Source organism: Phycodurus eques, chromosome 2, assembly GCF_024500275.1.
Source record: "Phycodurus eques isolate BA_2022a chromosome 2, UOR_Pequ_1.1, whole genome shotgun sequence".
Taxonomy (NCBI): Eukaryota; Metazoa; Chordata; class Actinopteri; order Syngnathiformes; family Syngnathidae; genus Phycodurus; species Phycodurus eques.
This window is the reverse complement of record NC_084526.1, coordinates 14,053,127-14,076,585: the sequence shown is the minus strand read 5'-3', so window position 1 is coordinate 14,076,585 and position 23,459 is coordinate 14,053,127. Positions and strand designations below refer to the sequence as shown.

The following is a 23,459-nucleotide window of genomic DNA, read 5'->3' as shown; positions in this document are numbered from 1 at the left end:
AAAGAGATAATCCTGTAGAGTGGAACTTCTCAGATTTTCTGGAAAATATGCCTCAAAAGGCAAACTAAACGTCATCACATGAAATCTCCTTGGATTTGATCTCAGTGGAGTTATTCTTTGAGAAGGCTTTTTGTTGTTTCGTGTTTGATGTTACCACAGTACAGTACCAATGATGGAAAAACGTTGTGACTATAACCAAAGAACAGGAAATGGAACTCATTGCGACATTGGAAAGGCTCTAGACCAGGGGTGGGCGAACTTTTATACTCAAGGGTCACATTCGATTTTTAAAAGGGATAGATGTGCCAGACGACGTAAAAAAATAAATAAAATAAAGTAAAAATAAAATAAATCAAATGTGTATTTAAAATAGTTCATTTGTATGATAACAGCTTCAAATTTTTTTATTTGAGTATTTAGAATTTATTATGAATAATTAACCAATTATTTAATAACAAAAATGTTAAATTCATGTTGACTAATATTTTTATGCTTTTTTTTTTTTTTTAGGAAAACCCATTTATTAATGCAACAAATACTGTTATTAAAGGACTCTTGGTAAGGTAAATGCTGGGTGAGCCAGATTAAAGCACGGACAGGGTTACTTTGCTCACTCCTGGTTTTAGCTCTTCAGTCCAATATGAACAATACAATAAATAATTTCAGACACTCAAATCCATTTTTACTGTGTAGATGCTAAAATAAATAACAGCTACCATTAAAAAACACATTTATATTGTGCTGTACTTACTGTACCTATCTGTCGGGTTTCTTCAAAGGGTGAGTAGTTTTAATTTATTTTAGTTCTGAAGAGTTTTTACTGTGCTGTGACTAAGTTATTAAACTAACGTATTGTTATAATGTATTGTACAGTTTTATGGCAACATTGGTTTCATTCTGTAACAAATTAATTCACTTTACATTATTTCCGATGTAAAAATTTGCTTTGAATAGAGAACAACTTGGAAGTGAAGCAGCATCTTAACGGATTGTGTTCCATTTTGGAGTTTTCCACCGTATTTCAACAGTTGGTTGAGAAACACATGCTTGAAGACTTACGATGTAGCTGCAGACTGGGCTGAAGGCGTAGGTGCCGCACACGTACAGGTGAGTGCTGTTGAGACGCAGCAGAATCTTGATATAATTGAAGCAATCGGTCTAGTTGAGAGGGGGTGAAAAAAAGTAAAAAGAACATGAAAGGTGCTATTTTTCTCCTCCCAAAACTCGCTCCTGTTCTGCACAAAAAAAAATAAAAAAGTACCTGAAATGATCAAATAAAACTCACCAAAAAAAAGGACCAAGCAGGGATAAAAACTAAAACGTTCTATGGGGGGAAAAGCTGTCGCATGCTGAGTGGAGTCGGGACTACACAGCAGACGTGTGCAGTGCGGCTCGCACCTTAGCGGGCCTTGTCACCGGAGGATAGTACAACAGCTGGTATGACAACAAATGAGCGAGCACACAAGGAAAAAGAAGGAGAATTTCCCCATGCACACCTGATGAATGTGGAAAGAGAGTGTCAAAACATGATAGTTGAAGGTGACCCCAAAAAGCTGTACTCAAAGTGTTGTATGTAAGCCTGCGGCAACCTGCTCTAAATTGTGGTAACGCGTTAAGGGGAGACCGAAGGATATCCCAGCTGACCTAGGGTGAATGGTGGACTGTAAAACAGGTGGTCTCCATGCTGGACTGATTGCACAGTATTCAGCTATTTGAATCATTACACTACCTGTTGTCCATTCTCAATATTGCTTATTCTGTTCAGGGTTACAGCAGCTGACTCAAGGCAATAGGTGGTCTCCGCCCTTGACAAATTGCCAATCTGCAATGCAGTCGAACTATGGGTTCCACTATTCCACCTAGGGTCCAATTCCTGACCATCCATCCATCCATCCATCCATCCATCTGCTATACAACATAGCTTCTCAGGGTTACGGCAGCTGAGTAAGGGCAAAAGGTGGTCAACACCTTTGGCTGATTACCAATCTGTGCGGCAGTCAGCTATGTGAACAACAACACTACCTACGGTCCAATACCTGACCATCAACTTTAAATACTTACCCCGTTCAGGGTTACAGCAGCTGACCTAAGGTGAAAAGTGGTCTAAATCCTGGGCCAATTTTCAGTCTGCACAACACTCAACTACTGAGAACCATTGCACTACCTAGGGTCTAATTCCTGACCATCCATTACTTTGTTCAGGTTTACAACAGCTGAATTAGGGCAAAGTGGTTGACACCATGTACTGATTGCTAATTTGCACAGCAGTCAGCAATGTGAGCAGCTACACTACCAATCCTACCTATTGCTCAAGTAGTACAGCTCAATGTGGTATGCACCATTGAAATAATGTTAATTTATGAAAGTGACACAATATACAAGAAAAATAATGCTGTCGAAATTTTGTTGTTGTTTTTACCACTTTCTCTACGCGTAGCGGTGTATCTCACCTCGAGGTTCTTCCCTTTGAAGCTGCACTCTTCTCTCTTTCCAAGCGGAGTAGCCCAAGTTAGCTGAAGGCCAAAAACAGTCAGAATAAATCATCAATAAAACAGGGAGATGTGCTTTAAGAATGTGTACAATGAACTTTTGCATGTTGCCGTCCAAAAGAATAACATTCTGATGTTGAGAAATCTGCTACAATTAGTATAGGGTATAATTTAAAAAATACATAAATAAATAGCAGTGTATATGTATATGAAAAAAAGATTATAATTATAATATGGATATATTTATTTGTAATATTATATATAGAATATAGATTTACACAATACTGGCTGCTCATTACAATGGACCTTAAGGCAACAACAATAAGAAGATGACAGTTTAATTCTATTTTCATGATTTCCTTTGAGGGAAAAAAAAAACTAAATTCGACTCCCAGAGCAACACTGTGCTTGTGCGGACGTGTCTGGCACAGTGACACGCTCACATTCTTCTGCAGCTTAGTCCTGCTGATGTCGGAGAGGCTGAGGGCAAACAGCGCTTCCCGGGCCCCCACGTACAGCATGTCGTCCTCCTGGCTGAGCAGCAGCGATGTGTAATTGAAGACGCCCTCGGCAGAGAACCTCTTAGCCGATCTCTCCTTTGCATCTGCGAGACACACATACAAACCGCGTTGTTATTATAAAGACGTTTATGCACAGTCTGGTAGTGTGAAAAGTACACAGGTGGCCACTTAAAGGGGGGACTTGAAAGGTGGAAAAATTGACTTTTTAATGGGTTGTTTACAAATGTTTGGGTCTCTCGAGAGCCTGTCTGACCATCAAGTGTAAAATTAAACAACCATGTAAATCCTAAATGATATATGTCGGAAAATGTCTCTGTGGGTAAACTGTATTGAACTTCCATAATTTACATAATAACTGCTCCCCACACTGAGTTTCTCTGCCCATGATATGATCAGCTAGGCTGGGTGAAGATCCAGTCACTTTCAAGCAGCTGCTTGACCCCCCCCCCCCCCACCCACTATCGTGTCAAAGCCAAAAGGTCAGCAGAGTTGCATTGATTTTTGTTGGATGCACAGGATAGCGTTAGCTTCTGATAAGCGGCACATACTTGATTGCTCAGTGAAGTTGTCAATGTGGCCTTGGTGGGTATTTGTGTTTGGTGATGTGGCCATGCGCCACATACACATGGCGTACTGTATGATGTGATGCCTCCAACTATTATTGTCCTTATGAATGCGCACTTTTTTCTCTTGGCTCTGAAAAGACGAAAGCCAGCATGCCAAGCAATACAAAAGAGGACGAATAGAACGCGCACACTTGCAGGCGAGATCCATTCCACTGTTAGGCACGTGTGAGATACAGGCCGCTGTTATGCATACACTTGACGGCAAGATAATAAGAAGCAGCCAGCGAAGCCTCTGCAGTATCAAAGCTCAGGCTCTGCCCCTGGTTGTCATCGTAACAAAAGTTGGACTTGCCATTGGCTGAGCAATATATGGGGTGAAATAAGGTTTAGCTAACTTGCATGAGACAACCCCTAAAAACGGGACGACTCACCAAGACAAGAAAAAGAGTGCTTTTATAATTATTTATCTCTGGGGTATTTTGACAAAAGCATGTCAGACATGATATCAACACACATTGGAACTGTTTTAAATGCAAAAGCAATGCAGAATATGCCTCCTTTAAGGTTACAATCCTGACAAGTTGCAACAAACGTGTTTGCTGCTTTGCAACGAGTACAGTTGCACTTACACAGTCAGACGGCCCAATGTGGCTCACACTCAAAAATTCCTTCGGCAAAACAAAGTTTGCCAAAATGTGTTTCTAACCACTTGAATCCAACTAATGGCAGCCAATGCAGAATTTATCAGCCAGCAATGTGGAATCCAGACTTGGAGCAGTGGTATTAACATGCACTTTGCTCACAGCTTCCTACGTGTTAAGCGTGCTGATGCACTCCATCACATAGTTGGTTGGGGGAAAAAAGACAAAAAAAATGTACTAAGTACTATTGATGCCAGCTACCATCATCATTTTGGATGAGATACCATACATTATTTTACATTAGGTTTCTTGCATTGGCAAAGAGACACATGTCCCGGAATGTTAAAAATTTGTAAAAAATAAAAATAAATAAATCAACAACTGTCACAGGTTAAGAGGTGAAAATGAACATGTAGCATCTTGGATCTGATGCCATTCCAACTCAATGGGGTTCCTATGCCAACAAAGACAACACCTGACAGTTTGACCAAGATTGACTGAAAATTGTGAGCGGTATGGAGGCGAGAAGCAACATGTCTATCACCTCGTTGACCCAACGCACACTAACGTCTATGGCAAGGACCTTGAATTACCTACAATCAAAAGGATTTATACTTTGACAGTGACAGAATTCTTTACAATTTAAAGATCATGAAAATAGTGAGTGGATGAGGACTAACAAGGAACATTTACTAATAAAAGCTTCAACCCAAAATATCTTAAACATTTGACATCATTCAAGATCCACTCAGGTTCTTGCACTGAAAGAAAATTAATACCTGAAAACATAAAGGATCACATCATGCGGCAGGTACAGAGGTGATGAGGTACTCATGTGACTACAGTAATTCAAGCAAATTGTGGATCTGACAAATAATCCTAGAAAGTTTGAAGGTCTGTAAACATTGGAAGCACTAGAGGTGCCAAGGAACATGGACTAATATAACGATTGACGCAAACTACATCAAGCATCTTGAATCTGAAGCCAAGATCTATTAGATTCTTTCCACAAGTGAATCACTACTCAGTATTAAACAGATATCAAATCAGCGATGCACCAATACTACCTTTTTCAGACCAAGACTCTGAAATGCCCGTAGGTGTGAATGTGAGTGCGAATGGTTGTTTGTTTGTGTGCCCTGCGATTGGCTGGCGACCAGTTCAGGGTGTACCCCGCCTCTTGCCGGAAGATAGCTGGGATAGGCTCCAGCACGCCCGCGATCCTATTGAGGATAAGCGGTACAGAAAACGGATGGATGGAAGTACAATTACAAGTACTACAGTATTTACATTTAAGCACTCGCCGATTCAGAGAACCAATAGAGTGCCATTAGGTCTTGCAATTGTGATGAAAATGTATTTTATTTTTATCATGTTTTGTTCAAAAACACAAACTTTTCTTGAACATGGATGGCATAAGTCTCATTCAAATTGAACTTTTTATAGCGTAACCATGGGCCATTCATTACTTCAATTTCAACATCAAACTGCATGTTTTTCTAACCGTCTTGCCACACATTTCACTTAAATGTAGCCTTTAACACGATGCATTTCACATATGTGGTGTCTCAGTCGGAAAACTAGGGGGCACTTAGTAAAAGGAGTACATACAATAGATAAGAGATGAGGAAAAACATTGGGTGCATCTCATTTCTATATTTGGAACTCCTTGGCCGCCTGGGTGGAGTTCGTCATCCATTTTGCGGAGCATAATTTGCCCTCATCTAATAAAGTGCCGTCATTCGTTTTTACCTTAAAGTATCTCCACATAGACATGACATGTTTCTACTTCACCTGCCCGGAGGTTATATTTCAGGCTGGTAAAGCGGCATCGATGTGTTTGCATCGGAGCATAGACGTGCAGTATAAGCACCGATACGCGTATCCCTATCTCAAATGTATTTAAAAAAAACGAGATTTTTTCAGAGCAGCAAAATTAACACTTGAGAATAGGATTAGCAACAAAAAAAGGGACATTGTTTACATACTCTGTAAAGCCTTTTCCTGGGTAAATATTTACTTCTTGCTTCTCATTGTAAACAGTGAAAACTGAAGATGACTCAAAGACAAAATGCTGCTGCCTTGCCCTAATAAGATTAGCAGCTTGTAAACACGAATATTTGCTGCAGTTCAACTCAACCTCAAGTACTTTGGCTAGAAAATCTGGTCTTCCTACATGGGAGACAGCCAGCTGCACAAGACTCATCTTGTCCAAAACATCACATTTGAAGGACTTTTGCAAACCAAAAGCTCTCACTTTGCTGAAAATCCTGCAACATCTGGAGTCAATGTAGAGAAAGCCTGCTATTAAAGTCATAGGCGGGTACGCAATGTATATTTTAAAAACAAAAAAAACAAAAAAAACTTTTCCTGTTGTCTTCATCGGGTCGTTTCAAGAAAGCACAATAAAATGAAGAACAATTAAATAAAAAGCTCCCACACATTTTTAGGAATACTTAAATCAGTTTAGAACCTTGAGAGATTGGGGCTGACAATAATACATAAAATAATTTAAATAATGCCGAAATTAATAAAGTACAGTAAAAATATTTTTTTAAAGATTTTAAAACTTTAAAACAGCTCAAAAGATATCAATGCCAAGTTTCTACCATCAGTTTAAGGACTGTCAAATGAGAAGAAATAAAATATAATGTACAAAAACAAAAGAAAATTGAATATAATTTCAAAAACTATAATAAAATTAAATATCAAAGCCTTTGAAAATAATTCAGTTTAAAACTTCTCAAATGTAATTAATGCTGACAACTAAAATCTTAGCAAGATGTACTATAAATGTTTACTAGTCTGATGGTCTTCTGGGTTCTGGCCATCCATTAAAAAACAGCTTCCCTGTGGCACATGAACACCCTGACGTGCATCACTGGGAGAGAGCATAAAAAGCAGAGGAGGGCAAACTCATAAAAGTAGCGGCACTAAGAAATGGACATCGTTTCAGACAGTGATAGTCCTGCTAACACTGAGCGGTCTTTCGAAAAAAGAAATAAATAATGTCAGTTGCGTGGCATTTCCTGTCTTGTGGTTGACCAGCGCAAGCACTCTTGAAAACTTGAAAAGGTCATTTCTGGTTGGACAAAGAAGAGAGCGAGAGAGAGAGAGAGAGAGAGAGAGAGAGAGAACATTCCCAGGCAGACGCCACGTTCATCCATCAGCCTCTTGTTTCATCAGCTGCCTGCCAGCATCAGCTCTTCACCTTTGCTCAATGCCACACTTATCATCAATACTGCCAGATCTAATGTGTTCAATTAGCCACAGGTTGCCAAGGGACACTATATGGACATAGCCTTGGCCATTACAGCTCCTCAAAGTGAGAATGAGAAAACATGTGTGGACCATTCCTTTACTCTTCTGGGAAGGAGTGTATCTGTGGGATTTTTTGTCCATTCAAACAGAAGATGATTTGAGAGAATCAAACTAAATCCAATTAAAGAAACTAGAAGCTTCTATTAAGGACTTAAATATAATATAAAATATATACCATCCTTCCATTCATCCATTGTATTCCGCTTATCCGAGGTCGGGTCGCGGGGGAAGCAGCCTCAGCAGGGAAGCCCAGACTTCCGTCTCCCCAGCCACTTCCGCCAGCTCTTCCGAGGAGATACCGAAGCGTTCACAGGCAAGCCGAGAGATGTAGTCTCTCCAGCGTGTCCTGGGTCGTCCCCGGGGTCTCCTCCCGGTGGGACGTGCCCGGAACACCTCACCAGGGAGGCGTCCGGGAGACATACTAAACAAATGCCCGAGCCACCTCATCTGGCTTCTCGCAATGTGGAGGAGCAGCGGCTCGACTCTGAGCCCCTACCGGATGACCGAGCTTCTCACCCTCTCTCTAAGGGAGAGCCCGGACACCCTGCGGAGGAAACTCATTTCGGCCGCTTGTATCCGGGACCTCGTTCTTTCGGTCACGACCCACAGCTCCTGACCATAGGTGACGTAGGAACGTAGATCGACCGGTAAATCGAGAGCTTCGCCTTTCGGCTTAGGTCCTTCTTTACCACAACGGACCAATACAAAGCCCGCATCACAGCAGACGCTGCACCGATCCGCCTGTCGATCTCCCGTTCCGTTCTTCTCTTGTGAACAATACCCCAAGATATTTGAACTCCTCCACTTGGGGAAGGATCTCATCCCCGACCCGGAGAGGGCACTCCACCCTTTTCCCACTAAGGACCATGGTCTCAGATTTAGAGGTGCTGATTCTCACCCCAGCCGCTTCACACTCGGCTGCGAACCGCTCTAGTGAGAGTTGGAGATCACGGTCTGATGAAGCCAACAGAACCACATCATCTGCAAAAAGCAGAGATGCAATACTGAGGCCACCAAACCGGACCCCCTCTTCGCCTCGGCTGCGCCTAGAAATTCTGTCCATACAATTTATGACCAGAATCGGTGAAAAAGGGACAATTCTGTCCATAACTTAAAAAAATATATAAAAAATGTATACCATCAGTTAAAAAAAATTCAGATGACATTAATGCCAATAAAGATGGAATAAACTAAAATATGATAAAATACAATGAAAACGAGCTAAATAAAATAAAATAGAAGCTTCTATTAAACATAACTATTAATAGATTTGAAATTCTAAAACAGTGTAGATCATATTAAACAACATTGATGCCTATAAAGACTTAAAATACAACAAAATAATAATAAAATAAAAACAGAGGTCACGATACTGATAATGTTATCTGCAAAAGAAAAAATAAAATAAAATAAAGTAAATAAAAAAATACACGCCAAACCATATAGTGAAACAGATGTTGAGATGCTAATCGCTCCTACGAGGCCCGATTGTAAACATGGCTCGCAATGGCTAAAGCAGCATGAGGCGGCGATGTGCAACTTTGGACCCTTCATGAGGTACAACTGCACAACGTAATATCATCCAATGTATCAAAAATTTTGCTCTTAGAAAGATGAGAACGCTCACTAGAACAGAAGAACATATTTACCATAAAGGTTATTAGGCTTAAGAGCACTATACAGAACAAGTCTTCACAGCAAAGAACACACAACATACCGGTATCTATCTGAATTTTTATCATTCGGTCATTCAATCAATAGGTGATCGATTTCTACCTCCAGAAGGGGCGCCAAAGGTCAAAATCAATTTGCAACAAACCACATCAACTCGTACCTCAAATGAAAGCCAGTGACAAGGGCTATCCAGAATTATTTGGTCAATACACTCTTACAACATCAAGGCATATCTCAAATAAAAGCAATCGATGAGTGAGTTACTTCCTGATCTGATATCAAAATTGTCAATAAACCCTAATAAAATCACCCAAAAATTTTAGTATTTGAAAAAGTCCATATCACGGTCATAATTATTCTGCAACAAACCACACTGAGTGGTACCTCATACGAAAGGCTCTCACAAGGTGATAAAATGACCAAAAAGCATGTTTTGTTACTTGGAAAGTCATTAAGGTCAAAAATCAATTTGCAACACACCACATTGAGTCGTAACACATTAAAGGCCATGTTGGCAACCTTGCAGATATGTTATCACATTGTCAATAAACCTTAGTATGGTGACAAAACTATCTAAAAACATGTTTCTTTACTTGAAAAAGTCACCGTTTAGGTCGAAAATTTAGTTGCAACAAACCACATTGAGTCATACCTCATATTAAATGCCTTGTTTGTGATTTTCCATATATGTTATTACATTGTCAATAAACCCTAATATGATGACAAAACTACCTAAAAACACATTTGGTTATTTGAAAAAGTCACCGTGAAGGTGAAAAAAATCCAACAAACTACATCGAGTCATATATCATATACCTGAGATTTATGTACACAACTTGAAATGTGCTGTTTAGCATGGCTTTTGCAGAATTGTGTTCATCATATCGAGTTGTGTGTGCGCTAGTTGCACCTCATAGATAACAAGCACACCATGGCAGTGCCTAATGCTCACTGAATGTTGATTAAGCAACATAGACGGTGTTGCATCGGGACAAATAAGTGGAATGCGGGCACTTGATGCGGCTTAAACTGAGGAAGAAACAACACACACAAGGATGACTGCATAGCTCTCAAACATGACTTGTGTGATGCTCAGCTCTGTCTTTAGTGTCTCTCAGGTGTCAATCTGCTCGCATACAGTGGTGGTGGTTTACCAGAGCTGGAAGCTTTGCACAATCCTGATGCCTTTGTGGTATGCGTGAGACGAATAGAAAGTGGCTCGATCCAAGAACAGTCGGAGGCAGATGTGAAAGGATGAATAGTTTATTGATGAAAGTAATGGTGGTGGTCCTAGGTGGGTTGGCAGGCGGTGGTGTGGACAGGTGGCAGGCAGTGGTGAGGACAGGCGGCTGGTTTGGCGGCAGAAATTACGTGGATCAGGAACACGGTGGGACACACACACACTGGAACAAGGAGACAGGAGTCAAAAAGGGAACGAGGAATAGGGTGATTTACGGGAGGTAAAAGGGCCATGCTACCACTGAAAGTAACTGCAGGCATTATATGACAGTATCCCCCTCTCAACGGACACCTCCAGGCGTCCTGCCAGGCTTCCCAGGGTGAGCCGGGTAGAAGTCACCCAAAAGTCACCCATACCCTTGCCAGTCAACTAGGTACTGGAACCCCCTCCCCCCGAGGATGCTAGACACCGTGAATGCCGGATGGTCGTCAATAATCCGGGGGGTTGGAGGGGATTAGGCAGGAGGACTCAGGCCGCAGGTGGAGACAGTTTTAAGCAACAAGATATGGGAGGTTGGGTGAATTTTCAAGAACAGTGGAAGCTTCAACCGGACGGAAGTGGGATTGATGATTTTGGTAATCGGGAAAGGACCAATGAAACGGGGAGTGATCTTACAGGATTCAGTCTGAAGTGGGAGGTCGTGAAAAGAAAGCCAGACAGATTGGCCCACCTTGTATTCAGGCAGAGGGGAGCGATGACGGTCCGCGAGCTGTTTGTTGCGTGCGGCAGACCGGGTCAATGCTGCACAGACGTCATTCCATACAGCCTGGATCCGCTGGAGATGATCCTTGACTGCGGGGACAGCCACTGCCAGCTCCTGCTCCTTGAACAATGGCGGTTGGTAACCATAGCAAGCCATGAATGGGGACATACTGGTAGCGGAACTGATGAGGGAGTTGTGGGCGTACTCAATCCACGGGAGGAATGAGCTCCAGGAGGAGGGGTTGCGTGCAGCAACACAACGGAGGGCTGATTCCAGGGATTGGTTTTGCCCGCTCCGTCTGGCCGTTGGTCTGCGGATGATATTCCGATGACAAGCTGGCTGCTGCGCCACCGCTTTACAGAATTCCTTCCACACCAAGGATGAGAACTGAGAACTGATGAGAACATGCTGGACAAGGAGGTCAGTAGTTTCGAAGGCGGATGGTAGCTTGGGGAGAGGTATGTAATAGACAGATTTGGAAAAACGATCGACAATGGTGATAATGACAGAGTTACCTTCAGAAGGAGGTAGACCGGTAATGAAGTCCAGAGCAATATGGGACCAAGGGCGGCTAGGGATAGGCAATGGACGCAGCAGCCGAGCTGGGAGCAGGTGTGAAGACTTCCCTCAGGCACAGACGGAGCAGGCTTGGACAAACTCCCAGGTGTCTTGAACAAGACTGGGCCACCAGAAATGCTGCCGGATGAACTGAATGGTGTGGGTGATGGCAGGATGACAGGTGAGTTTGGAGGTATGAGCCTAATGAAGAGAAATGGCCAGGTCTTTACGAAATACCGGAGAGAGATCATGATATTCTCCAGGGACTCCGGAGAGGTCAACGAGCATGGAAGAGGGTGGTGGTGTACCAGAAAGAGGTATAGCTGAGAGCAGGCAGTGTGAGTGGCAGTGAGGGCTCCATCCGTTGATGGCTAAGTGTGTCCAGTCTATGGTGGGGTTATGTCTATTAAACCAGGGAATTTCAAGGACTAATGGGGTATCAGGAGAAGGGATAACAAAAAGGGAAATGTTTTTGCAGTGATTTCCTGAAATAAGCAAGGTGACTGGCACAGTTTGGTGGGTAACAGCGGAGATGATACGGCCATCCAGGGCTGTGGCCTTCTTCGGAGAGCTGAAGCAGTTGGAGAGGAATTTGGAGCTGGTAAATTTTGGCTTCATGAATGAAATGGTCATCGGCACTAGAATCAATCAGGGCAGTGATGGGGGTGTTAAGAGCCGAAACTATAATGCAAGCGGGAACGGTCGTGTGAGAGGGAACGCTTGAGGCGATGGCGGTTTGGCTCACCACAACCCTCTCAGGTTGCGGTGAGCCTGGTCTTTTTGTCGGAGGGGATATGAGGAAATAAAGTGACCGGTTTGACCGCAGTAGATACACAGCCGCTGGGCTATACGACGCTGACGCTCCTGTGAATCGAACCGTGTCTTAGCAACTTGCATGGGCTCTTCAGTGGATACGTAGAGTGACTGAAAGGCGGAAGACTGTGTGGGAGGCGGGTGTGAAGCTGACGGCGCAGCGCTCGGAGTGGGAGGGTTTTTGCGCGAGCGAACCAATCTCGCTTGTGTACGCCCTCGCAGTTTGTTAGCCAGACGGATGGAAAGGCCGATAAGATCCTCAAGAGAGGAGGGCTCGTCCCGGACTGCTAGCTCATCCTTGAGCTGCTCGGAAAGGCCATTGGAAAAAAATCACGTCATCCCACCCACATTCACCCGCCAATATCCGGAACTCCACGGAATTTTCCGCTGCAGAATTAGCGCCCTTCGTGAGCGTGAGTAGACGACGGATGACTTCTTTGCCCTGAACGGGGTGATCGAACACTTTACAAATGTTCATCGGAAAAGGAATTGAATAAGTGGAGTACCGGGAAGGAGTTTAGCCATAAGGAAGTGGACCATTTAGCTGCTTTGCCACAGAGGAGGTTAGGGTCCATAATGGCCGAAGTATTCTGACACGAAGAGAGAGTGGCTGGATCCAAGAGCAGTCAGAGGCAGATACAAGGGGGTTGTCATGGCAACCGGAGCCCAGCAACTCAATGACGTGATGATTGAATCATTTACAGTGGCATCAAAAAAATGCAGTTGACTTAAAGTTACACTAGTCAAAACTAAAGAAGCTAATGTACGTATTTGCTAACTAAACAAGTTTGTGGTATTACACTAGTGTTGTCACCATACCAAAGTTCTGACATTAAAACAATATCTCCATAAAGTAAGTCAACAAGATGAGTTCTATTTTAAAGCCATTGCTAACATAAAAAGTATTTTTTGTCGTTGCAAAACAATGTCTTGAAATAAAATTGCCTCATCATTTTAGTGCGTGGCAATCAAAGGACACAAGTAAATAGTAATGCTAGCACTGATGCTAATGCTAAAACAACACGAGAGGTGTACTGGTTGGTCCACTAGTTACATTAAAAAAAATAAAAAAAATAGGTGATTCATGGTCAGATGCTATTTAGTGTAATATACCGTAATCCCTGCAATTTCACTATTCATGAATTCATCTCTTCGCTTTTTTATTTTTCCTGAGACATGCTTTGCATTTTGAGGAGGGGACAATTGTAACCTGGGTTATTAGTGGAATTGATAGTCTTCTCCGCATGTGTTTGTACATAGAAAGTTGCGGTTGATTTTTTTCAAAAAATCAAATCATCTGCAAGCCATTTTCATTTTCGTGAGATGACTTTGAAACTGACTGTTTTGGGATCATATTTTGTTCTACAGCAGTACCTTGACTTAGGAAGTTCAATTCATTCCGTGACCAAGCTTGGAACTCAATTTACTTGTATCCATCCATCAATTTTCTGTACCGCTTATTCTCACTAGGGTTGCGGGCGTGCTGGAGCTTATCCCAGCTATCTTCGGCGAGAGGCGGGGTACACCCTGAACTGGTCGCCAACCAATCGCAGATTTTACTTGTATATCAATTACATTTTTGCTATAAATGAATTGAAATGCCATTAATCTGTTCAACCCTCCCAAAAACCACCACCATTTTTGGAATATTTTTAATAAAGAACAATAGGATTGTATTGCATAAAACAAGAGAAAGTAAACAAATAAACTGGTTCTATAAAGTATAATTGCTGTACGTACTGTAGTATTTGTGTGTTGCATGTGGCCTAGTGAGTGACATTAGGAGCTTGCATCACAGTGCACTAGCAACTGTGGCTCTCCTTGCCCACATGCGAGGGTATTAGAGTACTTTATTTGCGCCATTTTTCATTTTTTTATTTTAATTTTTTTATTTAAGTGGTGGTACCACTGTATATTTACGTTTTTTTTTTTAGCAGCTAAGACATCTCCCATTGTCACTTTGTGTACTTTCGACCACACATCTGCGGTCGTGAATATATTTGAACATTCACAATCTAAGTGGGTTGCACATTCCTGCAGATGGTTTGTGCCGCTTGCTAAGTGCACTCCCTGGAAGCTGGCATGTGATTTAAGGCCTAAGTGCTAACGCAGCATACAGACCCACTATCGTGCGTGTGTGTGTGTGTGTGTGTGTGTGTGTGTGTGTGTGGTGATGAATTGTGCAGTAGTCTGCCGTTCTGGTTGCAGACGCACCGCAGAGTAAGCTGAGCGAGTGAGGAGGCGGTCGGGGCCAGTCTGAACGTCGCATGCTGATGGTTTTCTGCACGCGCTCCTCAAACAGCTGGAAGCTTTTACCAACGCACCGCCACCACCGCTCACTTCCTGTGTCGTTGTACTCCACACATGCAGCTTTGGTGATAGGTTCTATTATAGCGGCCGGGGGGTGGGGACTAAGTTCTGATAACGACCAGGTTTTCTTGTTAAGAGCGCAGAATTGAAAAGTGATTTTTTTAAAAACAATAAAATAATTGAAAAAACTCATTTTATTGTGTTAGTCTTTGGAATGGAATTATAAAATGTTGAAATAATGTGCAGGTAAGATTTTAAATAGCATTTTAGTATAGGTAATCGTCATTAAGTATGGAAATCCATTAATTCATCATCAATGAAAATCAGTTTATGGTCCATGTACTAGTACAGTACGCTCTTTGTACTCACTAGTAGAACGACGAGGACACACTATTAGAACAACTGCATCTTACTAATAATGTGTTTTTCACTATTACCTTCCATTACTGTATGACATTTCTACACCTCAGTAGGACATATTACTAGTGAGGCAAAACTAATAGTAGGCATTTTGGTACTACTAGTAGGGTCCAAGAGGCTACAAGTGCATGACAGATGACTAGTTGGGCCTAGTAGTGCAGCACAGTAGTTTACAAGTAAGGTTTAATTGTGTACTAGTAGGCCAAAGGTGGTACTAGTAGTGGGGGGGGGGGAAATACTAATAAGACAGTCTAGTCATTCTCATCGTGCGCTGTACTTGGTATTTAGTGCACTTCAGATGTCATTAGCATTTACCATTTTGGCTTATCCTCAACCTTGTGAATTCTAAAAACAAAGGAAAAATGAGTAACAGGTATAACTTTTGTCATCCAAGAGATAGCTTCACTGCAAATTTTACTCTTGCAATGATGCACACAAAAAAGCCAAAGAAAGAAAAGACAAATCCATCCATCCATCCATTTTCTGAGCCGCTTCTCCTCACTAGGGTCGCGGGGGTGCTGGAGCCTATCCCAGCTGTCATCGGGCAGGAGGCGGGGTACACCCTGAACTGGTTGCCAGCCAATCGCTGGGCACATAGGAACAGACAACCATTCGCACTCACAGTCATGCCTACGGGCAATTTCTCCAATTCATGCATGTTTTTGGGATGTGGAAGGAAACCGGAGAGACCGGAGAAAACCCACGCAGGCACGGGGAGAACATGCAAACTCCACACAGGCGGGGCCGGGGATTCAACCCGGGTCGGCCACCGTGCCGCCAGAAAAGACAAATGCATTTTTTTAATCAACAACAATTATCATTGGTTTAGAAATACTGCCATCATTAAAAGAGAAAGAAAAAGAAAAAATTGGTTTGGTTGGTTTTCTGAAGTGTTCCTGAGCCCATGTGGTGTGAAATATATGTGAAATAGTGCATCGCTACAAAAATGTGATTAGAGCTTCATTTTTATTTATTTTTAATACAGGAAGTTAAGAATAGAACCACAATGATGTCATGACTTGCCAGACTATCAAAGCACTCCCTAAACATCCAATCTGAACGCTCCAATGTCTTGCCCTCGACTACTCACAATCAGCAGGGCGCACATTTGCATGTTATCTGGTAAATTGCTATGATTTGCAATGTTATAGTCCTTAATTCATTTTAAGTGGGTGGAAATCCAAAGGAACAATTAGTTGGATGGAAAAAAATAATAGACCCAAAGTGTGGCATCACACTGGAGCCTTTAAATGGCTTCTATGGTCCAAACGTCAATGTTAACAGAATGCGAGGCTGTGTAATCTACTTTGGATGCAGCAAATTCAAGGGAAGTTGTCAGTTTTGATTCATGCTAATGTGTTCATTCTTGACAAAAAGTGTACATGCATGCTGAATGCTAATAGCGCTCCAAGTGCAAGATCTCCATGGGGGAAAAAAAAACTCGAAACAGTGTATCAGTCTCGTCGTCGTAAAATAAAAATTACTTACTGCGAGATGCTTCCCAGACTTCATGAATCACACATTTGCATCAGCCCTGTTACAAAATCTCTGCCCCCAAAAAAAACAACAACAATCTTATGCAGCAATCCCTAACAATGTGTCATTAACCTTGCATTCCTGTCTGTCCACCTTAATTAAGAGCTACAAGGTCATTACTCACCACACGCCATTCTGCGCCAATCAAGCTCTTGAAATGTGTCAGGACGAAACCTTTCTCCATATGCTCTGGAGCATGTAAAACGGGGGACGAGGCCATTAAAACCATGCCGCAATTAGGTCCCTATTGTCGAGCATTGTTGTCGTCGGATGAGAGCATTTGTGAGCGTCACCTCTGCTAGTGGGGGATTCGAAGACACCCTTTCTTTCAGGATCAGCGGGCATGTCCTCGTCATGTTTTAGGCGGACATCGCAGTCTAAAAAAGCTCAAAAGCAACTGTTTTAGAAATATCTTATATTTTTATTCTTGTGAAATGGTATACATTGGACGCCCCGCATACTTGCGGTTCGACACACGCGGGTTCACCCATTCACAGATTTTCTTTTTTTTCCCCCCCCAATTCAAAAAACGTCCCCTCCCCACTTTTTTCAGGGTGAACCAAACCTGACAACACTTATTAGCGGTCTATCCCGACTAATCCAACAATTTTTGAGGTTTAAAAAAACAAGGTGCTTTTTTTTTAATGCGTGGTGAGACCTGGTCCCTATCCCCCATGAATCGCGGTGGTCCACTGTGTTCCCTCGCATATTAGTGATTCACTACTTGTGCATTAAACTTTTTGCTGATTGTTTTTGGAGCTTATTCTCGATTATTTTCATTGATTTGCTGTTCTTGTGCTCAGGCCAAAGCCCTGTTTAATATAAAAGTAGCGATTTGGCACCATCTTGTGGCATCTCGGTGCTAAGGAACTATGTTGAAGTGAGGGGAGGAGCTATTAGATAGGTCAAAGCCCAGTTTGATATTAAAGTACTGCTTTCTGCTGCCATCTTGTGACATTTATGGGAATTTCAATATGTTTTTTATGTGGCAGCGCTTGGAACACATTCGCGGGGATTACTGTATTCGCAAACAAAAAGCCATTGAAGAAGCAAAAATGAAGTACAATATTTGACAATATGTTGTTATTTTTAAGAATTATGGTCATCATTCTGATTTTTACTCTTGTGAAATGGTATATATACTGTATATATGTATGTATATGGTCTGCAAAAGGAAAGACAAGGAAAAAGTATCCAGTATAATTTTTGCCATCATTCTCATTTTCACTCTTGTGAAATTCTCTCTCCACTAAACAAGACCAAGAAGAAGCTGAAAAAGTCCATGATTTGTGAAGAACACAGTCGTTGAAGAGAAGCGCTACGAGGTTATTTCTCCCCGCTCGCCATTTTGCGCTAATCAAGTTGTTGAAATGTGTCAGGACGCAACTTTTCTCCGCATTGCCTGGAGCGTGCAAAAAAGGGGGAACGAAGCCAGTAAAACGCCTTGACCTGACGTGCCGCAATCACGTCCCTATTGTCGCGGGTCATTGTTGACGTCGGACGCGAGCACTTGTTAGTGTCACCTCTAATAGTAGTGGGTTCACAGTCTGCATTTCTTTCAGTATCAGTGGGCGTGTCCTCATGGGGTGTTAGGAGGGCATCGGAGCATGTAAAGCACACTATTATTTGGCCCGGACCCCTGAAAACACGGGCAGCCTGCCTCCACTGCCGTCCGCACGCTGCCAAGGTCGCCGGATCAGCACGCATGAGAGCCGGCGCACAATATACGGCCGACGTAACGCAAACATATGTGGGGAAAGGACACCATGCACAGAGTTTAGATGCTTAAAAGGGGCAAATAGTAATAGCGGTCCTGTGGGAAAGCCACAGCAAATATGTGCCTTACTCGCATAAATAAAGCATTCCCAACAATGTCACCATATTTGCTCCTGGAGGAAAATGCAAAGTTGCATTCAACCACAATTGTTTATCATACTGGACAGTATACAGTGATACAAAGTCTACAAACCCCTAGATTTTCCGACCAAGATTTTCTCATTTCAAAACATTTCCACTAGTAATAGAACCAATAACCTGTACAACGCAATTTCATCTTCTTTTTTTTTTCCACTTTTCAAGAAGGGAAGGAAAACAAAACATTATGTGGTTGCACAAGTGTGCACATCTCTTACAGTATAACTGGGAAGAGGCTGTTCAGAATTAACCAATCACTTCAAAACTCATGTTAAATGGGAGTCAGCATACACAGACCACATATTTGATGACCCCCAAATACATTTCAGATGTTGTAGTAGGCTTTTCCTGACATTTATTTTTATTTTTTTAATTTTCCTAGCAGAAGTCTTAAGATTTTGTGCTAACACTAACTGCTATTTCAAACTGTTCATAATTAAATCAAACTTTCGGGGGAGGAGCTAGGGTGTTACAACGAAGACAGCAGCTACTCAGTGTCGCCAATATAGCGAGTTTTTCAACTATATTTAGTGACATTTACGATCCAAACCACTACTGCAACCAATCTAGCTACTTTATTAGCATCCATTAAGATTTGTTTGCATTTTGCAAATACCTCTCAAGACCACAACGCCAACTTTGCCGAACATTCCAGTTTGTGCTGGTTATCAGAGGCTAACGCTAGCAACAGTGTTAGATACCATAATGCTAATCTGTGTTGACACTACAGGCCTCTTTGGATTCTCGTTTTTGCTTTTTGCTTTTTCTTTGAAACTTTCCTTTCATATCCTATCGGAGAGAGCTGACCCGGACATACTTGGAGGAAAGGTTGCTCGAATTCTAAAAATGCTTAGGAAAGGTGCCTCAATAGACCCTTAAACCCACCTTTCAAAAGGATGCAAACCATAATTATTTACAGCAGCAATCGTTTAAGCAACAGGCCACCAACAAAGTTTACCAACACGTCAAGAGTAGAATGAGACGAATCACATGTAAGTTACCGTTATGCTACATAAACAATAAATGACAATGATAATATAGGACATCATCACAATAGTTATTTGAATAAGCCAGAATTTGTACCATAAGAAAATAAAAGTCCAACGTCACCTTTTGAGAAAGAATACTAAAGGCAGTGAATTTCCACATCAATGTAAGTTTAGTCCCTTCAGTGATTCTCACTGTTGGTGACAACCTGATTGAAATAATTACAACACGCACGCATGGATCAAAGGGCGGCTTTTTGTAGTTCATCTTCGGGAAATAGTTGTTTCCAGGGCTGGCCCTAAGATTTTGGTGGCCCAAAACACGATTTTGTATGTGGCCCCAAAAAGGGGTGGTTTTTGATATGGGTGACATGGCTAGTTGGCCAAGATTGCCACCTTCGTGGTTATTAAGTAAATGAGCTGAAATGTGAAATCACAATTTGAGAAAATTCTGACGTATGTAATTTCAGGAATATGCAGATAAAAGATTCACCTGGTTGTTCCATTTCACACTTGATGGGTGCGCAGAAGCTCCAGAGACCCAACTATTTATCCATCCATCCATTTCCTTTACCGCTTATCCTCACTAGGGTCGCGGGCGTGCGAGAGCCTATCCCAGCTATCTTCGGGCCGGATGCGGGGTACACCCTGAACCGGTCGCCAGCCAATCGCAGGGCACACGAAACAAACAACCATTCGCACTCACATTCGCACCTACGAGCAATTTAGAGTCTTCAATCAACCTACCATGCATGTTTTTGGGATGTGGGAGGAAACCGGAGTGCCCAGAGAAAACCCACCCAGGCACGGGGAGAACATGCAAACGCCACACAGGCGGTCCCCAGAACTGTGAGGCGGATGTGCTAACCAGCCGTGCACCGTGCCCCAACTATTTATATACAAGCAATTTTAAAGTCCATTTTCCATAATATGTCCCTTTGAATGTTATAACACCCAACCAATCAAATGGACTTAGTTCCACAGGTGAGTAATGGTAGCATATTTGTTGTCCATGAAAACAAATGGACGTTAAACTTTTCTTTTTCAGTTATACGTAATCTGACAGTTTATGAAGCAGCAGGGAACAAGACAATGTGAAAAGATACTGTGAAAATTCCACATGAAACCGTATCCAGCGATAAAATATGTAAACAAAAATAAGGGTTTTAACGTCGTGGTGGTGAAAAATCAACCGGCTCAACTCTTCTCAGGTTCGAAACTTGAACGACTCCTTGTTGATGCAAGCAAAGGAATAAATAAACGTCTTCTGTCTCGAGAGACGTTTGTGATAACGAGAAACACGCCGCATGCCCAACTTTATTCCCATGATTCTTTGTGCTGCTCTAATGAATAACAGACGGGCTCTCCCGCCGCAGTCGCCACACAAAAACCCTCCACTCGGCGCACATAAGAGCTTAGCCCGCTCATTAGGAGAGACGCATGGAGAATGGCAGCGAATGGGGTAGGAACAAAAAAGACGTCTTTCCAGGAAAAACACCCCCCCTTGTCCTTGAATACAATTAGGATTAGGACCATAGCGAAGGTTTTACGGGGGTGACGTGTTTTACATGGTGTGAGACAGGCCAGTTATTCACGATGTTGAATTGTTTCTTCAAAGCGACTTAATCAAATCCATTTAGATGTTGGACAAAACTAAATGGCTTAAGAGAGAGAAAGGATGTTCTTCAGATTGAATAATAGCAGTCTCACATGCAGTGTTGCACCGGAACTGGTTGACATTTTGTGCCAACGTGAACTAAACTTAAGTCCATTTCTGCCTGATGAACGTAATTGCGAACGGGCTCATTCTGGTGTCAAAGAACGCTTTGCGTACGAATGTTTATTTCCATAAAAGACTGACAGGTTTTGTTCGGGGCTTCGAGGACAAATCTCATCTGAACACACTATACTGTATGTACGAGCCTTCGTATGCTTCAAACGCTGTGTTTGGCAACGCACTCAGTGCGGCCACGGCCGCCGTTCATGGCAGCATGTCGCGAGGTGCGTTCGGGGACACTGCGTAAATGGGAGTGAATATGTACTTCGGTGGTTCTTTTGTAATACAGTCCATAATTGGAAAAAATGATTACAAGGAAAATGTTTATTTGTATCAGAATGCTTTAGTTAAAACTCTGTACAATCACATTGTTCACATTGTCATGATATGGAAATTATTTTGTTCTGTAATATAAGAATAGATAAAATATTTTGTTAATGTAGTCAGCGAGAGCTGCGAGGAATGTAAAGTTATCAATGTCCTTTTACCATCGTTCCTGTCATATTCTGTTGCGTTTTTGCTTGCACATAAAGGACAAATGTCCTGTTTTTGTTTTAATTCCTCATATTAAAAAAAGACCATTCAAGCAACACGTTTTTCTTCACGTTTTTGAGATTGTAGGGTGAAAGCTGCAGCAGGCTACCAGTGTGGACTGAACAGGTGGCAACAATGGGAAAATGAAATGCCAGCACTTAAAAGGGAATAGCCCGTCAGCAACATATTGAGAAAAAAAACAAAAGCAAAAAAAAACAACAACTATGAAGTAGTTTCATCCATCCATTTGCAACACCGCTTATCCTGGTTAGGGTCGCAGGGTGCTGGAGCCTATCCCGGCTGAGTTCGGGCGAAAGGCGGACTACACCCTGAACTGGTCGTATGAAGTAGTTAGTTTTTGGAATGGTGAACTTTCTTTCAAAATTTTGAGTTATAAAAACTATGAACTGAACGTGGGCCTTGCAAGCACTTACACCAGGACGGCTTCGCTCATCACGGCAATTCACTCATGCAAATGAAGGCTTGAATCCAAACCATTCTCACGATGGTCTGATATCATTATTTTAGAGTCTTGATTCTCCAGTTTAGGGATGTACATAGTAATAGATTAATTAATCGTTAAGAATTCCTTCGATTATATGGAAATGATTGTTGATTACTTCGCTCTCAACTAGTTTACTTTCTCAAGAAGCTATGAAAACCTGGGGTACAGTACATCCACAACTCCACCACATTAGTCTGCTCAATACAACACTGGCATTGTTTACTTGATGATTCAATTAACCCATACATGATTAAGGACATTTTGCACATCCCAAGTGGACTCAACTCTATACTACCAAACTTGAGAATCCTAGTAGTTTTAAATGATATGTGACTGGAACAAAAACAATAATGACCAAAATATATTTTTACAATTTTGTAATGGTTACGACACAAATAAATAGAAGCTCATCCATCCATTTTTCATATCACTTATCCTCACTAGGGTCGCGTGTGTGCTGGAGCCTATCCAAGACAGGTTTGGGCAAAAGGTGGGGTACACCCTGAACTGGCCGCCAGCCAATCGCAGGGCACATATAAACAAGCAACCATTCGCACCTATGGATAATTTACAGTCTTCAATTAACCTACCATGCATGTTTTGGGGATGTGGGAGGAAACCCACACAGGCACGGGGAGAACATGCAAACTCCACACAAGTGAGGGCGGATTTGATGTGCTAACCAGGCACCCACCGTGCTCCCCTTAATAGAAGCTCTTTAACCAAAATTATATGTATCATGCTAAAATTATTATTTGAATTTACAGCTTTTACTCCAAAAAAAAATAATTTAAAAAAACTGGTAAAACATTGAAAGCTCACTAAAATTGAAAGCGCTATTACAGGACTTCTTGATGCTGGATGCACTCCTCGTTATTATGACTGCCGGTCTAATGAATGTGTTGGCACTAAATATGTTTTTAAAGATGCCCATAATAAGAGATAAGTCAA

At 42.1% G+C, this 23,459-nt stretch overlaps 1 protein-coding gene across 3 annotated transcripts in view; it reads right to left on the bottom strand.

Annotated features, from left to right (window-relative positions):
* The window catches only part of LOC133397394 (semaphorin-4B-like), a 91,266-nt gene that overhangs the window by 29,247 nt on the left and 38,560 nt on the right, over positions 1 to 23,459 (bottom strand). For all 3 annotated transcript variants that reach the window (XM_061668251.1, XM_061668233.1, XM_061668243.1), the window contains exons 3-5: positions 2,933 to 3,093; positions 2,451 to 2,513; positions 1,060 to 1,158 (exon numbers count right to left, since the gene is read on the bottom strand). In XM_061668251.1, coding sequence (XP_061524235.1) covers positions 1,060 to 1,158; positions 2,451 to 2,513; positions 2,933 to 3,093 — 323 coding nt within the window. The remainder of the gene's footprint in view (positions 1 to 1,059; positions 1,159 to 2,450; positions 2,514 to 2,932; positions 3,094 to 23,459) is intronic.